This window comes from Crinia signifera, chromosome 1 (assembly GCF_055691185.1).
Source record: "Crinia signifera chromosome 1, ASM5569118v1, whole genome shotgun sequence".
Taxonomy (NCBI): domain Eukaryota; kingdom Metazoa; phylum Chordata; class Amphibia; order Anura; family Myobatrachidae; genus Crinia; species Crinia signifera.
The window spans coordinates 155431731-155454409 of record NC_139217.1 but is presented as its reverse complement, the minus strand read 5'-3'; the positions used below and the strand labels follow the sequence as shown (position 1 = coordinate 155454409).

At 42.8% G+C, this 22679-nt stretch overlaps 1 protein-coding gene across 5 annotated transcripts in view; it reads right to left on the bottom strand.

Annotated features, from left to right (window-relative positions):
• Positions 1 to 906: 906 nt before the first annotated feature.
• TBC1D2 (TBC1 domain family member 2) overlaps positions 907 to 22679 on the bottom strand; it is a 65635-nt gene continuing 43862 nt past the window's right edge. For 4 of the 5 annotated variants that reach the window (XM_083174941.1, XM_083174937.1, XM_083174952.1 and 1 more), the window contains exons 8-14: positions 22152 to 22262; positions 20831 to 21021; positions 19857 to 20327; positions 18587 to 18707; positions 14419 to 14604; positions 6550 to 6671; positions 907 to 5191 (exon numbers count right to left, since the gene is read on the bottom strand). In XM_083174941.1, the coding sequence (XP_083031067.1) occupies positions 4990 to 5191; positions 6550 to 6671; positions 14419 to 14604; positions 18587 to 18707; positions 19857 to 20327; positions 20831 to 21021; positions 22152 to 22262 (1404 nt within the window). In that variant the 3' untranslated portion in view covers positions 907 to 4989. Of the gene's footprint in view, positions 5192 to 6545; positions 6672 to 14418; positions 14605 to 18586; positions 18708 to 19856; positions 20328 to 20830; positions 21022 to 22151; positions 22263 to 22679 lie in introns of those variants that run through there. The other variant, XM_083174954.1, reaches the window with a different exon arrangement.

Genomic DNA, 22679 nt, shown 5'->3' with positions numbered 1-22679 from the left:
GCTCCCGTGACAGCACAAATCAAAACCCAGATAGACAGGGCAGCAATGACTATATAGTGCAAATCTAATGCTGATTGTACTTTTTACATACACTTCAATCAGAGAATAGCAAAGATTGCATAGCACTCAAATCTTAAGTCGAATAGCAAGGGAATCTCACCGTGTGTACACCAGGGTTGCTGACCCTCCTGAAATTCCCGGAAGTCTACCGAAAATCGGGTCCCCCTCCCGGCCCCCCGGAAGGGTGGGCAACCCTCCCGGAATCTGGGGGACCCACCTGAGCCCCCCGAATCGCTGCATGTAAATGCTGCAATCCGCGGGTCTCAGAGGAGGGGGCGGAGCTAAAATGGCACAATCGTGACATTTTAGCCCCGCCCCTCCATGGAGATCAGTCATTCTCCTATTTCCCATCATGGGGGCGAGGCTTAATGACATCACAGTCAAGCCCCGCCCTCGATCAGGTAAGGAAAGTCTTCTCTCCAGGCTTCTCCCGGAGAGGAGCATTTAAAAGTCAGCAACCCTGGTGTACACACCAGGAAGATGTTATATTAGTATTTCCTTAAGTATCAGACCTCTAAATACATTTTGAACATTCGGGAACTAGCTTACTTTGGCCGTAACCCATATTTACCTTCTTACTCCTATCCGAAAAAAAAAAAAATACAAAATTACTGAGTGCTGATTTAATCTTCAAATCACCAAATAATCCTGCTGTGTGTCAGGGATATTTAGCCCTTTATCCATAGTTGCCTACTGTCCTGCACTCTGCAGGAGACTCCCAGAAATAGGAGCAATCTCCCTCTCTTCCTGAAGAGTCTAGCAATCTCCCTGATTTCTCCTAACCCACCTTATGCAGCTGTTACCTTTTTTAAGGAAAAAAATAAATCAGAGATATATACAATCAGATGGGATTTGCACTTGGAATTTATTGCATCGGCATCACATTTATTATCACGTATGTTGTGCTGAGAGAGAAGTAACTACAGTAAATAGGTGTGGATCATTAGGTCAACCACAGGAAGGTCGACAGGCCTTATGTCGACACATGAAAACGGTTGACATGTCTTTAGGTGGACAAACATTAGGTTGACATTGGGAAGGTCGACATGCGTTTTCACATTTTTGTCCTGAATGTCGACATGGACACCGTATCTGTGCGCTCGCTATGCTTTGGGCATGGTGCCTCTCTGCACTCGGCACACTATTCTTCTCTCCCTCCACACCCAAGTGGATAAAGGGGCATGAAATACCATGTCAGTGCCAAAAAAAAGTGATTAACCCATGCTGACCTTTTGACTGTCGACATTCTCAATGTCCACCTAATATTTGGGTCGACCTAATGACCCTGTCAACCTAACACCATGTTGACCTTTTTCATGTGTCAACCTAAGGCCTGTAGACCTTCAGTGGTCCACCTAATGCATGTCAACCTTTTCAATGTCCACCTAGTAATCGTATACTGTATATTCCAAAGTATATAGTTACTAATGTTATCTAGAAATACATGGCCCCTTAATGGGGATCTGTGCAATATTCTACTGCCAACTATACTACAATCTGCCTGAAACTAATTTTCAAAAGTAGGCAAGTATGCGTTTAGTAAATAGCCAAAGAAAAACACATCATCAAACAGCGCTTTTGGAAGGTTTAATATATTGCCCTTCTAATTCTAACAATAATAATAATAATAATACAATTATACTGTGGCTGGTGTCTTATTAAAACCAGTACTATAATAACATCAAATTAAAATAACAGTGACGCCCAGCTTTTCAAGACATAAACAAACTGTTTTTGTGCTTACTTATATACAGTCAGTGGCGTAACTACAGCCCCGCAGCCCCCGCGGTGCCGGGGAGGCACTGAGAAGGTGTGGGTGCCGGGGGAGTCTGCAGGGCTATAGTTACCCCCTCCCTGTGCAGCCGGTTCCTCCTGTCCTGAGCCGCTCTTGTGTTGGGTCCCGGCTCCTGCAGCAAATGAAAAGTGAAAATGGCTGCCCCCATACAGCAGACAGTTTTTAAGGTTGCTAGAGGAGACTGCCGCCTACTCTAGCATCCTCAAAAACTGTCTGCATTATGGAGGCAGCCATTTTCTGAGAGTCATTTTTTATATGCAGCAGGAGCCAAGAGAGCAGGGACCTGACAGAAGTGCAGGACAGGAGGTACCGGCTGCAGTAGGAGGGAGCAGGGGGTTGTTAACCCTAAGGGTTGGAGGGGGGTTTGCTAACCCAAAAAGGGGGGTCGCTGCCCGAATTTGCGGCAGGGGGGGCGGAAAATTAATAGTTACGCCACTGTATACAGTAATTAGCAGAAGTTATAATGTAGCAATTGTTAGTATGTTGCAAGAGCTCCAGATTTTGGGCCTAGTTCAGTATGGGTTGTAGCTTTGCCTTGTGGCTCTGTGGACTGTGCTCGCATTTTTCACAATGCAACCACAGTTTGCAGTTGCATTGCGTAGCGATGTAGGGGCATTTTATAATCAATATAGTGAGATCGCTTAGAAAATGCCCCTAAATCACTACATGTGTAGGCCCCATAACTACATTAATACTAATTCGATTCACTTTTAAGCTGTTTCAGGTCTAGACCAGATAATTTAGTAATTTGAGATAAGTTTAGGAGTAGGTCTCATCGCCTTTGTAATCCTCCATGTAGGTGCTCTTGGCTGCTGGTGCTCTTCAATAATGCAGACCATTTGCATTTATAAGGCTTTGTGGTGACACTTGTATCACTTCGTATACTGTACATCAGGGGTCTTCAACCTTTAAGACAGCGTGGGCCACCTAAAAAAATCAAGTGAAGCCCGAGGGCCACTAAACTCTACTGCGGTATTTCGGACAGCCCCATAGAATCACAGCTCCCCTATAATGTCAGCACAGTCCTTCATAGATAGTTGGCACAGCCGCCCATACTCAACACATAATCCCCCCACACACACATACCCCAATAGTCATCAGCAGCCAATTTGGGTTCCAGTGCAAACAGTAAAATATGTGGAACCCCCCAAATATAATTTGACATTGAATAAATTGCACGTGCCGTAGGCGCGCTCCCAAAAAGGGGTGTGGCCTAATTAGAAGGGGCGTGGTCTAATTATAAAGAGTGTGAACTAGCAGGAAAACAATTACCTGACACCTCTTTTGCAACCTGCATGACCAGACATTGGTTACCGCAGGAATGGTTGTTGTCCTCACATGCTTAAGTTGACTGAAGGCTGCACAGTGACATATAAACATGAAGGCCCACACAGTGACCTAGTACGCCTCACAGACAGGGCCGGCGCTACCCGCTCAGCGGGTCCTGCAAAGCAGGGAGGCGCCGTGCTTACAATAGGCGCACTCCCTGCTCTGCCAAAGCTGCTGTGCCACCGCCACAGCAGCGGGCAGCATGAAGAGCTGGTCCGTGCTGCACTGTGCACCGAGTCCAGCCCTCTCTTCCTCAGTAGAAGGACCCTTATGTCACGTGCCTCGCTGTCAGCTGTCATATGACAGGCAGCGGCACCGTAAAAAAAAAAAGAGTGGCGCCCGTTTCCCAAAGCCCTCCATGCACCCTGCGCTTCATATTTTTTTCTTTTGTGGCTCCCGGCTTCCGCAGCCTGTCAGACATATGACAGGCAGCGAGTGGCACTAACAGCATTAAGGTCCTGAGAATGTGCCTGGCCGTCAGGGTCTGCCCCCTACCCATTCCTCCCTTCTCCAGTCCTATCTTCTGCGCCTGTCAATCTTCTCTGTCTATGAGGACAGTGCTGTCCTCAACACTCCGCCCACCTCTATCTCCTCCCCTCTTCTTTCATCTCCTCCTTAGTTCACTCCCCTCCAGCCTTCAGACGACCTGTACCTGGGGGGCGAGTGGGGCGTGTGGACACCCGGCCAGAGGTTATGCATATGGCAGCCTGAGCGTTGCCACTGACAAGAGGCCGGGGGACGCCATGTCTGACCCCAGAAGAAGCAGTGTGTTCCTGCAGCAGGTGCTGGACGGGTGTGTGCTGCCCAGAGACATTGATCCCCTCATACAAACATATACAGTACAACACACTGCTCCCCACACACACATACATGTCACACAGTTTGCTTCCCACACATATGGCACTCAAATCAAAACCTTACTGTAATTTCCCAGTGTATGACAGTTTTCCCAAGTATGGAATCCAAATGTAGCACGTGGGACATTTTCCTTATACAGTATGGCCTCTATGGGTGGTCTGATATTTACCAGTAGCTGCTGCATTTCCCACCCTAGGGTATATACGGTAAGTATATCAATCACTAATGCATTCTGCTCCCCACATATGTAGCACGTCACCATTCCAGCATGTTCCCTTCTTGAATAAGAAACTATTTATTTTACTTTAAATATCCATATTGTAAAATCAAATGTACAACATGAGAATCAATCAAAATGACATAAAAAGGTCAGAAGTCAGTCTATAGATATATATTTTAATTTCTGAGAAGGATTCTCAAAGTCAAGGAGATGCATTCCATCTATTTTCCCCAGGGTCCTCAATAAAATTACTGTAACTGAATGCACAGACAATAGTGGCTGTGGTGAAAACAGTATCATTTGGTGCTTTGGATTGTCTGTCTGTAAGAAGGATTCCAATACACATATGGTCTAAATATCAGCCTCCCTGCCACAGGCTGCCATGATCACGGGCGTGTTGATTGGATATTGTAGATAAGTAATGATGTGAAGGTAATAAAATCCTACACTGTTTTTTTATAAAATTGTTCAAAAAGAATAAATACAAAACCATGCGTGTAGAAAATGAGATCGCTCATATGCCAGGCTGACATGCTTTTACCTTGAATGTATGTACCTTGTGTTTGTAATACACACAATTTTTTTTCCCCACAAACTTCCTGCAAAGCATGACTTGACCTCCACGGAAAGAGAGAGGGGTCATAAAACCTTCTGTCAGATGTGCGGAGGATCACATTTCCAAAGCATGGTCACGACTGTATGTTGCAGCTGTTTTGTTACTCAGTCTCTATGTATCTTCTTCATCTTCACTAACACCCATGTCAATGTCCGCACTCCCAAGTTTCTCGTTCTTCGTAACATATTCCTGTTTTATCTTTTCCAATTCAGACAGTTCCACTTTGAATTTTTCCATATGTGCAACACGGCGATTTCTAACAAGCTTCATTGGGAAAGGGTTCATCTCATTAAAGGCAATGTTCATTAATTTCCTGATAAAAAAATTAGTTCCACAGAAATAAGAAGAATGCAAATGTATTAACAGAAGAAGGTTCATATTTGTGCTTAAATTTGATATTTTATATTTAAAAATCTAAAAAAGCATAAAAAAAGTTATAGTAAAATAAATTCAAATAAGTAATTTTCACTTAAAAAAACTTCAAATAGTTTCTCTACAACAGTTATTTCTTTTCTTTTATATAAATAACTAAAAATGCCTCATGGGATCCATACAGTATATGTTCCATGGAGTGGATGCCCCAGATTTTGGCCATGACCACAGGCACCTGTGTGATTGCATGGCTCACCTGGATCTAAAGGTGCCTATACACGGTGTGATGAACTCCGTGCTTTTAGTACTAGATTGCATTGTATCTAGTACAAAAAGCATACAATGTGCTACAGCAGTGTGCTTTTTGTACTAGATACGATGCAATCTAGTACTAAAAGCACAGGCAGCACATACTTTGTGTGCTGTGCGATGGGATGTGCATGGGAGCGTGCATCTCATCGCACTGCACTGTCGCACTGTGTATGGGCACCTTAAAGCTACCTTGCTGGCTTCTCTAAACAGAGCTGCAAATCCTGGGTTATCATGCCCACGTCACTAGGAAGTGGGCAGAATGCGGGAGATCCTGACACGCTTTCAGGGCTGCAAAAGACTACCTCAAAAACCAACCTCTGGGAGATTAGGCAAGCATGGAGTAAATACTCAAGTGTTATTCATTAGGGAAGCGGTCATCTATTAGGTCTACAGTCATTAGGTCGACCCCACTAGGTCGACTGGCAGGAAGGTCGACCTGACTTAAGGTCGACATGGGCCAAGGTCGACATGACTTAAGGTCGAATTTGCATAAAGGTCGACATGAGGAAGGTCGACTGGTCATAAGGTCGACATGGGGTTTTTCACTGTTTTTTGAGCCGACAGGCGGTATTTCATGCCCTACCATACACTAGGGCGTGGAGGAGGTTATTAAAGCTGTGGCGAGCGAAGCGAGCCACCGTGCCCGAAGCATTGCGAGCGAAGCGAGGGTCCGATTCTCATTGCCAACTGTGTCCATGTCGACTGTGTCAACATTCGGATAAAAAAACAGTGAAAAACCCATGTCGACCTTATGACCAGTCGACCTTCCTCATGTCGACCTTTATGCAAATTCGACCTTAAGTCATGTCGACCGTGGCTCATGTCGACCTTAAATCAGGTCAACCTTCCTGCCTGTCGACCTAGTGGGGTCGACCTAATGGCTGTAGACCTAAGTTCATTCTGATAGATGTACCGATTCCATTCATTATGGGTGTAATTTACAGAAGCAAATACACAGTATATAATACCTAACTGTTACTGACTTACCTGCCATCGCAGATAGTCTTGGTGAAAAAGGAAAGATACTGGTAGATATCCATTTCATCATTCAGTTTTAAGATCTCATCTTCATTATATTTGAAGATTGCAAGGGCGTAACGAAAGATAACCTGACAAAATAAGAACCTGATGTTTTTACCTTAAATCATATTGGAACATAGCTAAATAATATTTGGCAACAAGGAGTGTTAGTTTCCTGGAAACACTGTAGCTCAATCATCACAAATGTCTGAAAAATATCTTCAGTACCATTCAGTATGACAATATGTTTCGGTGTCACATTCAGTCCCGATATTCACACAAATGACTCATGTGTTTCAACTGCACATGCAATGAAGTTGCTAAAAACGTCCTGCTGCATGTATGCACAAAGATCCATTAGAAATGTATTGAGCATGCCATGGCAATGAATGGGAAGAAACTATTCAGATGCAAGCAATCTCAGGTGCTTAGTAACTTGGATAGATGGCCATACTCTGAAGGAGAATCTGCACCTAGCATGTGCCAGTGCAACTTTCAAAGGTGGGACCAATTGTTCAATACCGTTGTTTAAGAGGCACAAAGTGGGTGTCCCGGGCCTTGCACATTAAATGGTAAATGTGTACAACAGGAAAAGGGCTGTTACTAACATTAATCTCAAGTCACAGACATTTGAAGTGCAAAAAAAATGTTTAATCTGTGGCAGCAATGTGCAACTATGAATAAGCCCACATGTGTCTGTATATCAGCCTTGTTTCATTATTTCAGCCTATCTGTTATAAACAACATTGTCAGATGATTAACCCTCTGAGTCCCAAGTGAATTTTTCAACATGTGTAATAAAAATGTTTGCTTGGGAATTTTCACAATCATAATGACCTGTAATTTTTACCTTTTTATAGTTATATATATATATATATATATATATATATATATATATATATATATATAATTTTTAAACAAAACATTTTTTATTTGGATCTATGTAACAAATGTGAGCGATGCTGGCATTTTTGCTGATATTTTGAACATCTCTCTGACTCAGAGATAATAAACCTAGAAATTATTTTCAGCACAAATTATTAATGTAAAGTGTCAGATTAAACATGAAGCGTAGAGGATTTCTGTTTTGCTAATCTACATAAATCAGCAAATAAATGGCAAATCTAGTGACTATTCAGTGATACAAAGAACATACCTTCCAACATTCGGGATATTTAACTTGGGCAGCCAAGTCACGTGCACACCTGGAAGGGGCATGGCCTATGTAAAAGGGACATGGTTTCATGAGTTGTTGGGATCACTAACCACTCCTCCAATTTTAAATCACCATGGGGACATGCCCAGCGCTCTGTGAGCAGTGCCCTGCCCCAGATACTCTGTCTCCCATGAATAGGTGCTGTACAAATGTGCACAGCATCTATTCACTGCTGCTCTGTGTCAGTGAAGGGCTCTGGGCCACATTACTACTGTAATAATATAATGGTTTCAGACAGACTGTGGCACTACTATAATAACATACCTCCCAACTGTCCCTCTTTCCGCGGGAATGTCACGTTTTTTGGGCACATTCCCGTGTCCCGCCCGGGGCTTGCAGTGTCCCGCGGCAGGGGGGCAGTTGGGAGTCCTCCCCTGTCACCCAGTGAATAGACGCTGTGTGCATGCACAGCGTGTATTCCCGCAAGCAGAGGGGGCTGGGGGCTGGCTGGCGGCGAAAAACAGGGGTGTGGTCTGACTAAATGAGGCGATTTGTAGGTTTGTCAGCACTCATTCGGCGCGCAATGATATCCCTCCCTGGCTGGATCCAAAGTTGGGAGGTATGTAATAATAATAATGGTGCCAGACAGATTCAAGGGCTGTAGGGTACAACACAACTGGAATAATTACTGTCAGACTGTTAAATTGCCCATACACGGTCCGTTTAATGGATTCGTTCGGGACTTAAATAGTACACATCGCATGCCTTGTGCATGAAATGCAATCCGATGCGATGTGTAGCTAGTACAAAAAGTAGGTGCAGCACATACTTTTTGTACCGTACTATGTGATGCACGCGCATTGCATAGTACAAAACGGAGCCGCTGCAAAACGGAGCGTGTATGGGCTCCTTAAGTAACATAGTAATAAAGGCTGAAAAAAGACGTTAGTCCATTGAGTTCAACCTATTTGACTTGCAACTACTGACTTGTCATATCTATAGGATTCCCTTAGTAGCCAAAAATGTATCCAGTTTTGATTTAAGTTCATTAACAGTAGTTGCTGTAACCACCCCCCGCCAGCAATGAGTTCCAGAATTTTACTGCTCTAATGGTGAAGAATCCTCTTCTTAATTCAGAATGAAATTTATTTTCCTCGAGCCTCAGTACATGCCCGCGTGTCCTAAGTATAGGCCTGTTAGTGACCAAATCATCTCCCAGTTCCATATGATTCCCAATCCTGTATTGAACATACTAATCATATCACCTCTCAACCTCCGTTTCTCCAGTGAAAACATATTTAGCCTGGTTAACCTATCATTGTATTCTAGTGATTCAAAACCTTTTAGTATCTTATTTCCCCTTCTCTGTACCTGTTTCAATTCATTTATGTCCTTTTTAAGTTGCGGTGCCCAGAACTGAACAGAGTATTCCAAGTGTGGTCTCACCAATGCCTTGTAAAGAGGCACTATCACATTGGCATCCCTTGATTCCATTCCCCATTTAATGCATGCCAGTGTCCGGTTTGAAAATGTTGCTGCTGCACTTGAGCAGTGTGCACTATTACTCAATTTTTCATCGATGATGACCCCCAAGTCCTGGTCAAATATGATCTATTTTTGATGAACCCATGCTGAGCCTTACTTATCACTTCCTCCTGTTCTAAGAAATTTTGGATACTATCTCTTATTATTCCTTATTCCCACAATGGATGTAAGGCTGTCCGGTCTATATTTTCAGGGTTAGTTTTGCTACCTCTCTTCCATATTGGTACTACATTAGCTATGCATCAGTCCCTTGGTACAGTCCCCGAGTTTATTGATTCCTTGAATATCAGATTTAATGGTAGTGCTGTGACAGAACTCAATTCTTTTAGTATCCTAGGGCAGTCTTTTTCAACTAGTGTGCCGCGGCCAGTTCACAGGTGTGCCGTCAGGCCGTGAGTCACGGCGACTCACCAAATAGTCGCCGGCAGCGATGGAGCCTGTCACTGTAAATAGTGACATGTAGGGGGTAGGCGGCTCGGGCTTGTGTGCGTGCATGCACGGCGTCGCTGTCTGGAGCCGATGCCGGGACGTGCCTGTGCGTAGCAGGCGCCAGGCATATCAGATCAGCCTGTGCACTCTGCAGGCGCGTCCCGGCACATGCACAAAAGGCCCCCACGGACGGTGGGGTTCTGTTGGCACCATCTATGGGACAGGTGCGTGGAATAACTAATGAAGGGCATTTGTGTTTGGAATTACTAAGGAGGGGCATTTGTGTGGGGAATTTCTAAGGGGGAGCTGGTGCTTTGAATTATTGAGGGGCGTTTGTGTGTGAAATTTCTAAGGGGGAGCTGGTGCTTTTAATATCTGGGAGGGGTGGCATTTGTGTGTGGAATTTATATGGAGGAGCTGGTGCTTTTAATATCTAAGGGGGTGCATTTGTGTGTGGAATTTATAAGGGGGAGCTGGTGCTTGGAATACCTAAGGTGGGGGGGGGGGGGTTGGCGGCATTTGATATTATATGCATTATATTTGATTAAAAATGGTTGGTGTGCCTTGGCAATTTTAAAGTCTTGCCCGGTGTGCCGCGAGCTGAAAAAGGTTGAAAACCACTGTCCTAGGGTGTATTTAGTCCGGGCCAGGAGAATTGTTACTATTTAGGTTCTCTAATCTATTTTTGACTATGTCCTCACTCAAACATACAGTTTGGGAGCAATCAAGTGCCGAGCATTTAATCTGTGTGAGATCTTCTGAAGATTCTTCCCTTGTATATACCGAAGCAAATAATGAATTAAATAATTCCGCTTTCTCTTTTCCTGCTATTACCAGGGTGCTTATTTTTTAGCGGGCCAATATTTTCCTTCCTTAACCGTTTCCCATTTATATAACTGTAGATTATTTTGGGGATTAGTTTACCATCTGCAGCTATTTTACGTTCATTCTCTAATTTAGCCATCTTGATTGTATTTTTACATTTCTTATTACATTCTTTATATGTGGCAAATGATAGTGAACGGCTATGAGCTGCTTCACGGCTGTGACTGTGTTAGTGAATGACTGTGGGCTTCAGCACTGTGAGGCACTGTGTTGTGTGTTCAGTGCAGGCACTGTGTTAAAAATATTAAATAAAATAGCCAAAAAAACATTCAAGTGCCAATGTGCCACAAATACTAGTAGTGCTGTGAGTGGCAGTTGTGTGTAAAATACCGTATATACTCAAGTATAAGTCGACCCGAATATAAGCCGAGGCACCTTATTTTACAACAAAACAACTGGGAAAACTTATTGACTCAAGTGGGATCCTCACTCGAGTATAAGTCGTGGGGGGATTTTTCAGCATAAAAAACGTTCTGAAAAAGTAGGCTTATACTCGAGTATATACTGTAAATAATGGGGCAGATGTATGATCCGTCGTTATGGGGGAGAAGGGGTATTAGCGCACGTTATGTGCACTGATACCGCTTCTCCCCCATGTATGAAGCGGCCGGGATGCGGTAATGGACAGGGGCGCTATGCGCCCCTGTCCATATCGGCGCTGCTATCAAAATGATAGCAGGCCGAATGTATGAACGGTCAGCATCGCTGACCGTTCCGCACGAAGCCGGGTTTGGCTTCGCCAGCATCAGGCTGGCGAAGCCCTATCTAAACAGCAGGGACAGCGCTGTCCCTGCTGTCAGCTGTGGGCTGCGCTGGGGATCTCGCGTGAACAGCGAGATCCCGCGCATGCCCAGTGCGGCCGGCCGGGGGACAGGAGATAGCGCATCAGTATTAACTGATGCGCTATCTTCAGAAAGGGACATCGCCGAAGGGGGGAGTTAACGCTCCCCCGCTTCGGCAGACAAGATGTTAATACATCTTGTCGATGTCCCTTCCTGCTTCGCCTCGCTATTGAGGCGAAGCAGGAAGTATCATAGCGGCGCGATAAGCGCTGCTATGATACATCTGCCCCATTGTGTGTATTGTTCAGGGTCAGGCATTTTGTTGCTAAATAATAACATTAATTAGGTGCCAGTGTGCCACTATTACGAGATGTACGGAGTTGCAGTGTGCTTTACTTAAGCTCCCCACCTTCCACTGTGTACTCAAAAAGAGTGTTTAGCACAGATGGGACATTTGTGTGGAAGGCTAGTTCCTAAAATGTAAAAAGCTGATGGTTATAAAATAACTACAAATTCCACAGAAGAAGACCTTTCCTGCCAATTGAAATAGAACTTTACTTACGTAATGATCCATTTGAGTGGGAATGAGATAATGTGTGATATAATTATATTAAACCTGATGAGTGTGTGGAATCACATAAGGAGAATGACATCTTCAAACTGTAGAGAGGATTAACAACACTGTTAGTTAGTTTGATAGTTTATTTTGTAGAGGGCACAAACAAACCAAGCACTTCAGCCACAAATGTGGCAGCCCTGTTGCGGACGTGCTTAGTTTATTAAACTGTGCATTTTAGTGTACAAGGTAAGGGCGGGAGGGCGCAAGAGCAAATCCATCTTGCACCACTTTTCTCTTCACTATAGACTGTGCTTTTGGGGGCATCAGTGATGGTCTTTTTTGCATAGACAATTTTTTTCGTTATGATTGTTGCTCTCATACATGATTCATTTGCAACACATTTATAAACAAAAATAACTGCTGTGTGTTTGTGCCACTACTCTACTACTTAGTTTAGCCAGACAGTCTTTAGCAAATATAAATTTTGGGGTGGTCAAAATGTACTGAAAAATAATGTTATATATATATATATATATATATATATATATATATATATATATGTGCTAATACTGTAGGAACCAAACAGGCCCTAAGGTACTTGTGTATTATCACGGCGCCCACTAAGCTATTTGCTTAGAGGGCTATTCTGCGTAGGGAAATTGCATTGCATGGGCCATTGTAAATGCCGTGCAATGCAATGCAATGCAATCCGATTTTCCTATGTTATGTATTCAGTGCTCTTTTATTTATAATGTATAGTGTGTACAATGCCATTAGGTATACAATAATGACATACAATGAGGTTTTAGGCACCCCCCCACCCCAAAGCGTGGCAAGTGCAGCGGAACGCGTCCTACGACCTTTTCATACCTCTACTATCCACGTTGGTGTGGAGTTGATTTTATATAGTGTGGCGAGTGCAGTGAGGGGATGCGGAATACATGTAAAGTAACCCGCGTCACCTTGCGGGGCACGCTGCGCTCGCCACGCTTCAGGCTTGCCACGCTTCAGGCTTGGTGGCTCGCTGCGCTCGCCACACTACGTAAAATCAACTCCACGCCGACGTGGATAGTAGGGGTATGAAAAGGTCGGAGGACGCGTTTCGCCGCCGCTTGCCATGCTTCGGGGTGGCGTGGAGAGTGGGGGGGTGCCTAAAACCTCATTGTATGTCATACAATGATATAATTGTATAGGTGATGTAATGGCATCATACACCCTATATATGCGGGAGGTGCGATGCGATCCCCCGGGGCTAAGAGAGCAGTGAATAAATGATATAGGAAAATCAGATCGGATCGCATAGCACGGTCGTCACAATGGCCCATGCGATGCGATTTTCCTACGGTGCCGTACGTAAGAAACTTGGGCGCCGTGATAATACACAAGTACCGGCCCTAATTACATAATTTTTGCAGTTTTCCAGATCCAAAACACGTGAGGGTGGTTTTGGCAAAATATAAATAACATATAATAATACTAGTGACAATTATAATGTATTTATAATCATTGACAATAAAAAGGGAACCTGTTTTTATTCGTAGATGTAGAGTACATTAAGAAATGTAACCCTTTGAAAAAAGCGCATGTGTGCCGAAACGGCCCGTCAGGGTACATGCTTGGCTTGTCCCATCATTTGCAATACCATCGGGTTGTTGCACTTGGTAAATGACTGAAGCAGCAGGGCAATATAATCGAAGCAGGGCAATGTTCAATATTCCTGTGCCAGCAGGTATATACAGTATAGCAGCTCGTGGGCCATTCTGAGTTAGGTATCTGATGGAGTAGGATCTCATATGTTGCTGGCCTGATGTCTTGAGAAAGGTCATGATGCTATAATAAATTTGTAAGTTTTTTTACTCTAAAAATTGATGAATGCCCTCCTTTGATTTCTATTTTTGTTTTTTGACCTTAAAGCGGAGCACAATCTGGATGTATACCTGTGAATTGCATGCAGAATATATATATATATATATATATATGTATATATATAGAAGTCTTGTCGGTCCGGCACTCTACTTTCCATGCATTAGTTACCGTGTGCTCTGCCCATTAAATTAAATAACAGTCCAGGAGTACTTAAAAAAGCACTGAGGCGGCACCACGGAGTTTTGAAGCAAGTAAAAGATTTATTAACGTTTCGGGGAACGTCAGTTCTGACGACGGGGACTGACGTTCCCCGAAACGTTAATAAATCTTTTACTTGCTTCAAAACTCCGTGGTGCCGCCTCAGTGCTTTTTTAAGTACTCCTGGACTGTTATGTATATATATATATATATATATATATATATATATATATATATATATATATATATATATATACACACATACACACACACACACACACACACACACACACACTACCAGTATCTGTTTTTCTGAAATGCAGATGTGTACAATAAATATCCATGATTGTGTTCAGACTTTACTTATAATACATTGACTCTTGATGAATTTTATTACACTCATAAATAATTCCTACCTTTGTCCCTTCATACAGGAAGGCATCCCAGACTCTCAGGAGAATTTCACTTACTAAACTATCAACAAACACCACAAGGAACCAGTTGAAAGTGATATGGGACAGGTCGACTTTGTATTGCTGAAAGTGTGTAGTCAAACGAGGAAGTTTTTCTGACAGGAAATCTCTAAACACTCTTTGATCTACCTAGAAATAGAATATAGCTTCATGAATTTATTAGAATGCATAATATTAGCCTTCATTATATAAGGCTGAGTACACTTCAGGACATTGATACCAGCGGCGTAGCTTTGTTTGGGGCGCCCCCCCCCCCCCGCCGTTAATGGGGGGGCGCCCCCCCTCCCCGCCCCCCCGTGCCTGCCCCCCATGCCCCCTACCCCCATTGCCGCATGCTTACCTGTCCGCGCGTCCCGGCTCCCCTCCTGGCTTCAATAAATTCTATGCAGACGGACCACAATAAAATGGCCGCTCCCTTACCGCAGACAGTTTCAGAGAACAGTCTGCTTTATGGGGCGGCCATTTTATCGTGGTCCGTCTCCATAGCATTGATTGAAGCCAGGAGGGGAGCCGGGACGCGCGGACAGGTAAGCATGCGGCAATGGGGGGAGGAGGCATGGGGGGCAGGCACGGGGGCTGCTGTGCTATAGTTACGCCACTGATTGATACTAATTTAGGGCTGATCGCAGGAGAAATTTGTGCTCAAAATGGACAAAACCATGTGCACTGCAGGTGGGGCAGATGTAAAATGTGCAAAGAGTTAGATTTGGGGGAGTTATTTTGTTTTAGTGCAGGGTAAATACTGACTGCTTTATTTTTACACTGCAGTTTAGATTTTAGTTTCAACACACCCCACCCAAATATAACTCTCTCTGCACAAGTTACATCTGCCCCTCATGGTTTTTCCCATTTGAGAACAAATTTGCCCTGCAATCAAGTCTGAATTAGGGCCACTGTGTATTCAAGTGAACCAGAGGATCAATAGTACAATGTATCACTCGACCAGTGTGCAATTGCACACTACGATTTGTGTCAGAATTATATATTTTACTCAAAATATCACCCAATTTATTATTGTGCTTTCATTAAATTTTAATATGATACTTGCTTTTACCAGTTTCATTAACAACATACAGTACTTGATTAACCAATAGGCCGATTAGGCTGCAGCCTAGGGCGCCAGGACTGACAACATGCTTGTTAGCCAACACCAATAACAATGTGCTGTGGGGGAGGAAGCGTTCTTAAGGTGACTGCCAGATAGCTGTGCCACTGTAACTTACTGAAGGAAACATGACTTTATGTACATTGTGCTACAGTGCCAGCTGGGCAGCCTAAAGCCAAAGACTCCTAAAAGATTCTAAATGCCAGTTATATAGCCTAGGTTACATTGAACATGGGCAGTATGACTGGCTAGTCCCTGAGCGCCCATACACGTGTGCTTAGCAGGATTACAAGGGGAGCTACATGTGTATTAGCCTAGGGCACGTGGAATTTTTAATCAGGCCCTGACAGCATAAAATAGAACTGTCTCCATTTAAAACTGAAGGTCCTCGTTTCCTAGCACGGCGCCCACGATTTTCAATCATATGGCATCTTATGCATTGTAACACATCTCATGCCATATCGCTGCATGCGATACTATTTTAAATTGCATAAGCACCCTAATGGGTGTTTTCAATGTTAAATGGGCCTCCTATATGATTTACAATGTTAAATGCACCCCCACGCCACCCCCACTATGAACGCCAACCCGAAGCGTGGCAAGCGCAGCGTGCCCGCGAGGGGCGGCGGCAAGCGTCCTCCGACCTTTTCATCCAAGTCGGCGTGGAGTTGATTTTAGATAGTGTGGCGAGCCCGAAGCGTGGCGAGTGCAGCGCGCCCTGCGAGGGGACGCGTATTACTTTACTACGCTCACCACACTATCTAAGATCAACTCTACGCCGACGTGGATAGCAGGGGTATGAAAAGGTCGGAGGACTTGTACCGCCGCCCCTCGCTGGCTTGCTGCGCTCACCACGCTTCGGGTTGGGGTTGATACTGGGGGTGGCGTGGGGTTGCTTTTAACATTGTAAGCACCCATTACGGTGCTTACACAATTAATAATCTTATAGGGGGGCCATTTAACATTGAAAACACCCATTAGGGTGCTTATACAATTTAAAATCATATACCATCGCATTGTATGCCATATACAATGCTATATGATTTAAAATTGTATAACATCGGGTGCCATCGCGTCACATCGCATACCATTGTAAGGCTTATGGTATACGATGCGATGGGCGCAGCGCTAGGAAACAAGTACCAAAATGAGAGTTCATTAAAAAGCAGAGAAAATAGATGAAAAGTGTGGCACAATGGAAGGAAGGATAAGTATGAGAATGGGACTTAGGCCAGATGAGAAACAGGAGTGTCAGTAGAACAGATAATGCAGAGATAATTAGGTGATGTTAAATAATTCACTGTTAGGTTCCTGTTTATCAAGCATTGTTTTATAAAATTATGCAGATGGCTAATTAGCGCTGCAGACTGCAGTCTCCATTATTATCAATGGGGACTATAGACTGAACTCAATGTACCAAACTTGGCCTTGCTGGTTTACACCATCCTCAGATGGCATAAACATCTTTATGACCATGAAGGCATATTTGGAGGAGTGGATTTTCCGATCCCTCTCCTGCAGCCTCTGGCCAGCTTTGTACACTGTGCGCACAAACATGAAAGACTCCTCTGGTACATATATATATAGGGGATATTTTCGCTGTGCTGTTATTAATACTATCTGTCAACAAAGATGAGAGAGAGAGAGAGAGAGAGAGAGAGAGAGAGATAGCATATGAGAAAAACATTCTCTGTAAAGCACTGCATAATAAGTTGGCACTATACTGTATACATAAAGGTGAATAATCATAGTACTGCCTGTATACTTATCAAGCAAATAACAGGTATACATAGGTTTATAAATAAAAACTATAATTTTAATAAAAAGCCACCAGAGAGACAGCTTGCTCATAAATGAGTGTGACATAGTGCAGTGGCACACTAGTTATCAACAGTGTTCAATAAGCCCAGGGCTCCTTTAGCCCTGTTTGTACATGCACAGTGGTTTTATGTACGTCATATGTGCATATTAGTGAATAAGTACATTATAAGTTGACTTTAATAAATAGGATTCTGCCTAGCCCCGATATATCATCCTCACTAACCTTTGATTTCAGAGTAGACTGATGTAACAATGTGGGCCAGCTTACTTTATTAAAGCTAAATGTACATTTGAATCATGCATGCTTCTCTACCGGAGTGGCTTAGACTTAACAAATATCAGGAATCTCTCCTGAACTCCGGAGAGAGTAGAGCAGCTTCCTTGGTACTGCCCACTTCCTTTCTGAAGTGGCAGTCCAGGGGCGTGGTGCTGCAATTTGTAGAGAATAGCGGTGTGTCATCAAAGAAGTGGTGGTTCTGCAATAAAACAATTCCTTGCTATTCCACACCAGGATCATCAAAAAAAAAAAAATATATAGTATTAATTCAATGGATCTTAATTTATTCCATTAATTATGTGATTTAGTGACAATACTTAACAGCTCTGATTTGGAGCTATGTAGCTTCTGGCCGTAAATCATGAATAACTAGAACTCTGTGTAAATTAGGACGGGAATAGTTATTAATATCTTGAACAGATCTCTGTGCCCTACATAAGATCCCCAAAACTCATGTATTTGCGTGGGCATTATATAATCACATTACATGGTATTTTTGTTTTTATCTGTTTGCATGAACGGCTGTATTTTCTGATGTATGTGTTTACTGCATAGATTATTTAGCACACAAACCATACTTCAGTTTTCTGATTTTTTTTCCATTTTTTAACTGAAACAAAAGTAAATTTAATAACTACAAAACAAGGCAGCCATTTATAAGTAAAATGTGCCCTGCTCCTATGGGCCTAATGTAACTATGTGTCTGTGCTCCTTTACTGCTAAAGGAGAAAGTAGCATCAATCCTCAGTGTCTGAAGATGACTAACAAGTCAATGGGATACCGTGGTTATGCAAGTGTCCATCCCCACTGCATAACTAAATCTTGTAGAGTGGATCTATCCATCGCCAGTGCAATATGGGTTTATCACAATGCAATTTATGGGGGAAAAAAAAAAAAGAATATCTTACCTGTGACCCTGATAAACTATTGCTGTAGTATTCTGCTGGCATTATGTTCTCAACAATGTCAACCAGACAATAAAACGCACTCTCCTCATCTTCCAGGACTAAAAGTGCCAATGCTGCTATCCTATGACAGAATAAATTCCACATTATAATTAGGGTAAGTCTTTATGGAGTCTGTGTGTAAATTGGTGGTGCACACTGCACATTGCTGCACATCTCAGCATTATACTATATCATGCAGTGGGAGCCATACTCATCAATTCACGGTACCCTGGGTATGACTGCGCCGCTATGCGGATGTTTTCCACTTTTACTGTCTGTCTATCACTGGAACCGTATTACATGTGCAGGATAGACATCTGATCTGGAGGAGATCAACTAAGCCTCTCTGTCTGGGCTGGTGCCCCATTGGTGGATAAAGGTCCAGCAATAGGGGGTGACAAAGGAGAAAAATTTCCTAGGCCCCAGGTGCAGAGGGGCCCAAAGATCAGGGGCACAAATATTGGGGCCACAGCTCATATTGATACTGTATCTTCATACAAAATGCTGCAATACACGGTTTTCCAGGAAAACACAGTAACGTCCATTTCTTATGCAGATACAGCAGCAGTCACACACTTAATATAGGCATTTTGCTTATTAATTTAACTAGCAGAAGATGCTTGTGCATCCTATTCACTTTGTTTTGCAAATAAGACGTTATCAAATGGAAAAAGGTCCCAAAAAATACTGTAGGCGCTACAGAGTCACCTGGCACTCATATGATATGTATAACACGACTTGTGTCCCACATACATCTATCCTTCATGCGATACATTACGATCATTAAGATTTTGTATGATGAAATAAATATAATTACTATTGCATTAGGGCAGCGGTTCTCAAACTATGGGTCCTGACCTTCTCAGCATTAGGTCACGACTCCATGTTGCTGGCCATCAGGCTGATGATTTATCTCATCTCAGTCAGTGATTCAAGGAGTCTGAGAAATCTGTTGAATTGTCTGTTATTTGAGACTCTGCACATAATTTGTGTCTCCACAATGCTGCCATGTATGTGCTGTCTGCTGCCTACACATGTGATGTGATGGGGTCCCAGATCAAAATGGTTTGAGGACGACTGCATTAGGTAATAAAGTAGTGCACGATTAGGTTGCCCAAACAAGTGACCCATCTCTTCCTTTTAAGGCATGCAAAACACTTGAGCAAACATGTATAACAACAGATTATGGATGAACATTCCAATATTAACCTTACTAAATTGTGATTTTTACCTGTTCAACCCCTGACAATATCCAATGGTGGGGTTTTGCCATGCGTAAGCTAGAAGCACCCTCCTGAGCTTCTGAGTGAACTCTGAGGTAGGGCAGGTAAAGTGCTTGTTATTAGTTAGTGTGCGATGTATATCAAGTTCAATCTGTTGAGTGGCTGGGTGCTGAGAGCTCTCACACTTCCTCAGAAGATCGGTATAATGGTTAGCACTAATGTGGATCCGTTGGCTAGTGAGCCATTTCCACACATGCTTGCGGTGTTCTGTTGGTATACCAAGCCTCACCAGGTTTTTCAGCTCCACTGAGTGTGCCAACTCCTTGATACTGTTCCATTTCATTCGCAAAGGTTTATCCACAACCTCATGTGTAAGGAGCTTGTTGGATCGAATTTCTAATGCCTGGATTTTGGCTAAAAGTTTCAGGTGTTCCACCTCATATTCCGGTATTATTGTGAATCCATAATCATCATATTCACTGAAAGATACACAGAACATTTTAACATTTTATAGATTAAAACAAAAAAAAAATCACAAAAAAGTCTAGGGTTTTAAATTTTCAATCTGAGAATAGAATACCTGCTACAAAAATGGTTAGGATTTAAAACCATAAAAACAGACACAAGACAACAGAACACAATTGCTAATGGTTAGTAATAGCTCATGCACAACCAGTGGCAGCTGCTGTCCACAGGCCACAGATAGCATGGGGGGCAGTTAGCACATATAAACATTCATGTAATGTTTTATGTACTATGGGGCTAATTCAGTATGTCCCACGGATCTCCGAAAAGTAGTGATTGGGGGGTGAAGATGACGGGGGCAGTGTCAGGGCAGCGACTGCATTTTGTGGGAGCTTGGGGGGAGGCTTGTGGTGGCTGTGTGCTGTACCTATTCATTTTGACCTTGAGATATATGGATATGAATATTTCTAACTGTGAAAGAGTCAGGCCTATGTTCAATTACTAAGCAGTCACTTACCTGACAGAACTAAAATGCACGGAGGACGAGCTAGATGCTTTTTCCAGATCACTCTGCAGTGCATCTTCTATCAGACTCTTAATGACTTCACAGTACTCGGCATCCAGGTAGGGCAATGCTTCTTGCATCTTCCGCAGAACAATTAAATATTTGCTCTCTAGCTGGCAATTCCTAGCTTCCAAGAATGAGCACTAGGAGAATTTTAAAACACAATTGAAATGAAATACTTATTATGTGTAATATAAATGCTGGATGCTAGCTCCTGTGACACCTGGTACAGCAGTAGGAAATTAGAAGTGTGCCAAGGTCAACAAAAAGGCTCGTGACCTTGATGTGATGAGGTGTGGCCTCATGTGGAAAGGTCCTTTTGCCACCTTGGTGTCCCTGAGATGTGGGCTGCTGTACCCAATAACAGTGTAGGCAGCAGTGTTGACTCCAACAATGTGACAGAAGCTAGGAGCTGTACTGTAACATTACTTGCAGCACCCAGCTGCTGTCACAGAGCAGGAGTCGCTATTTTAGTGTCAGACCCTCTGCCTACACCCCCCCTTGTGACGCCACTGATATATAGACAATCCCATTCTATAAAGTATTTTTTTTTTAAAATTAAGTCAGCATTGTGATTGTGTCATTGTACATAAACATATTTTGAATGGAGTCTTGAGGATCTAACCACAAAGCTTGTTTTATTTAAATTAAATTACACAGGTTCTATGGCTGACTGCCTTGAAGCCTGTGTAATTCACAAGTGTCCTGATTTAAAGGGATGGTATGGTAAGCCTAATAATTATAAAGATATATATATATATATATATATATATATATATATATATACAGGTGTTGATAGGAGAAAACAAACGCGGCACTCGTTGGAAGCTATTTTTGCTACAATACACGTTTTTTCTAAAATTCCCAGAGTGCCGCGTTTGTTTTCTCCTATCAACACCTGTATATTACCGATCCAGAGGGCACCTGGGTCCTTTACTTTGCTGGAGGAGTGCCAGGCCTATCTCTAACGCTTATATATATATATATATTATAAAGAGATATATATATATATCGGCAACATACAAGGAATTATACCTCAGTACCTGGAGTGCCGAGTCTCCATCTAAATGTATGTATATATATATATATATATATATATATATATATATATATATATATATATATATATATATATATATGTATGTATATATATATATATATATATATATATATATATATGTATGTAGGTTTTACTAGACACTCATATGAAAGACTTTATATTCTATGGTTAATTCTTTAGTTGAACCCATTGCATAAGAATGCTAGCTGTTACCTTCATAAAGAGTGCAGTCTCCTTTCCAGCTGTATTTCTCCACAAACTGGTTACTTGATGGATCTCAGTGTTTAAAAACTGGTTCTGTGTCTTGTAAGCATTAATGTCATCCTTTTCAAAGGAAACAAGAACATTGTTATTTTATTGGTTCATTATGTCATGCCATTAGTGTGGTAGTCCCTGACTGCTACTGTTCTGAGCCTCTACCATATTCCATAATAAACTGATAGCTATAACAGAAATTGCATTAGGTATTACACACAGTACACTCATACTTGCAGGTAGCTCCTTCCCACACACCCCCAGAAGAGTAGGCGGACCTACAGAATCCCACATCGGTAATCCCAACTCCATGTGGAGGGTGCAGGACCAAAATTCTATGAGCTGGAGCATTTTCATGTAATAGAGTCATGGCCTAATTATGAGAGAGCCCGCTCCCTAAAGCAGTGTCTGTTCTATGGTTTTCTCCTGATGCAGAGATACAAAAAGTTGGCTACTATGCACTAAAGGGAAGAAATAACTGGACAT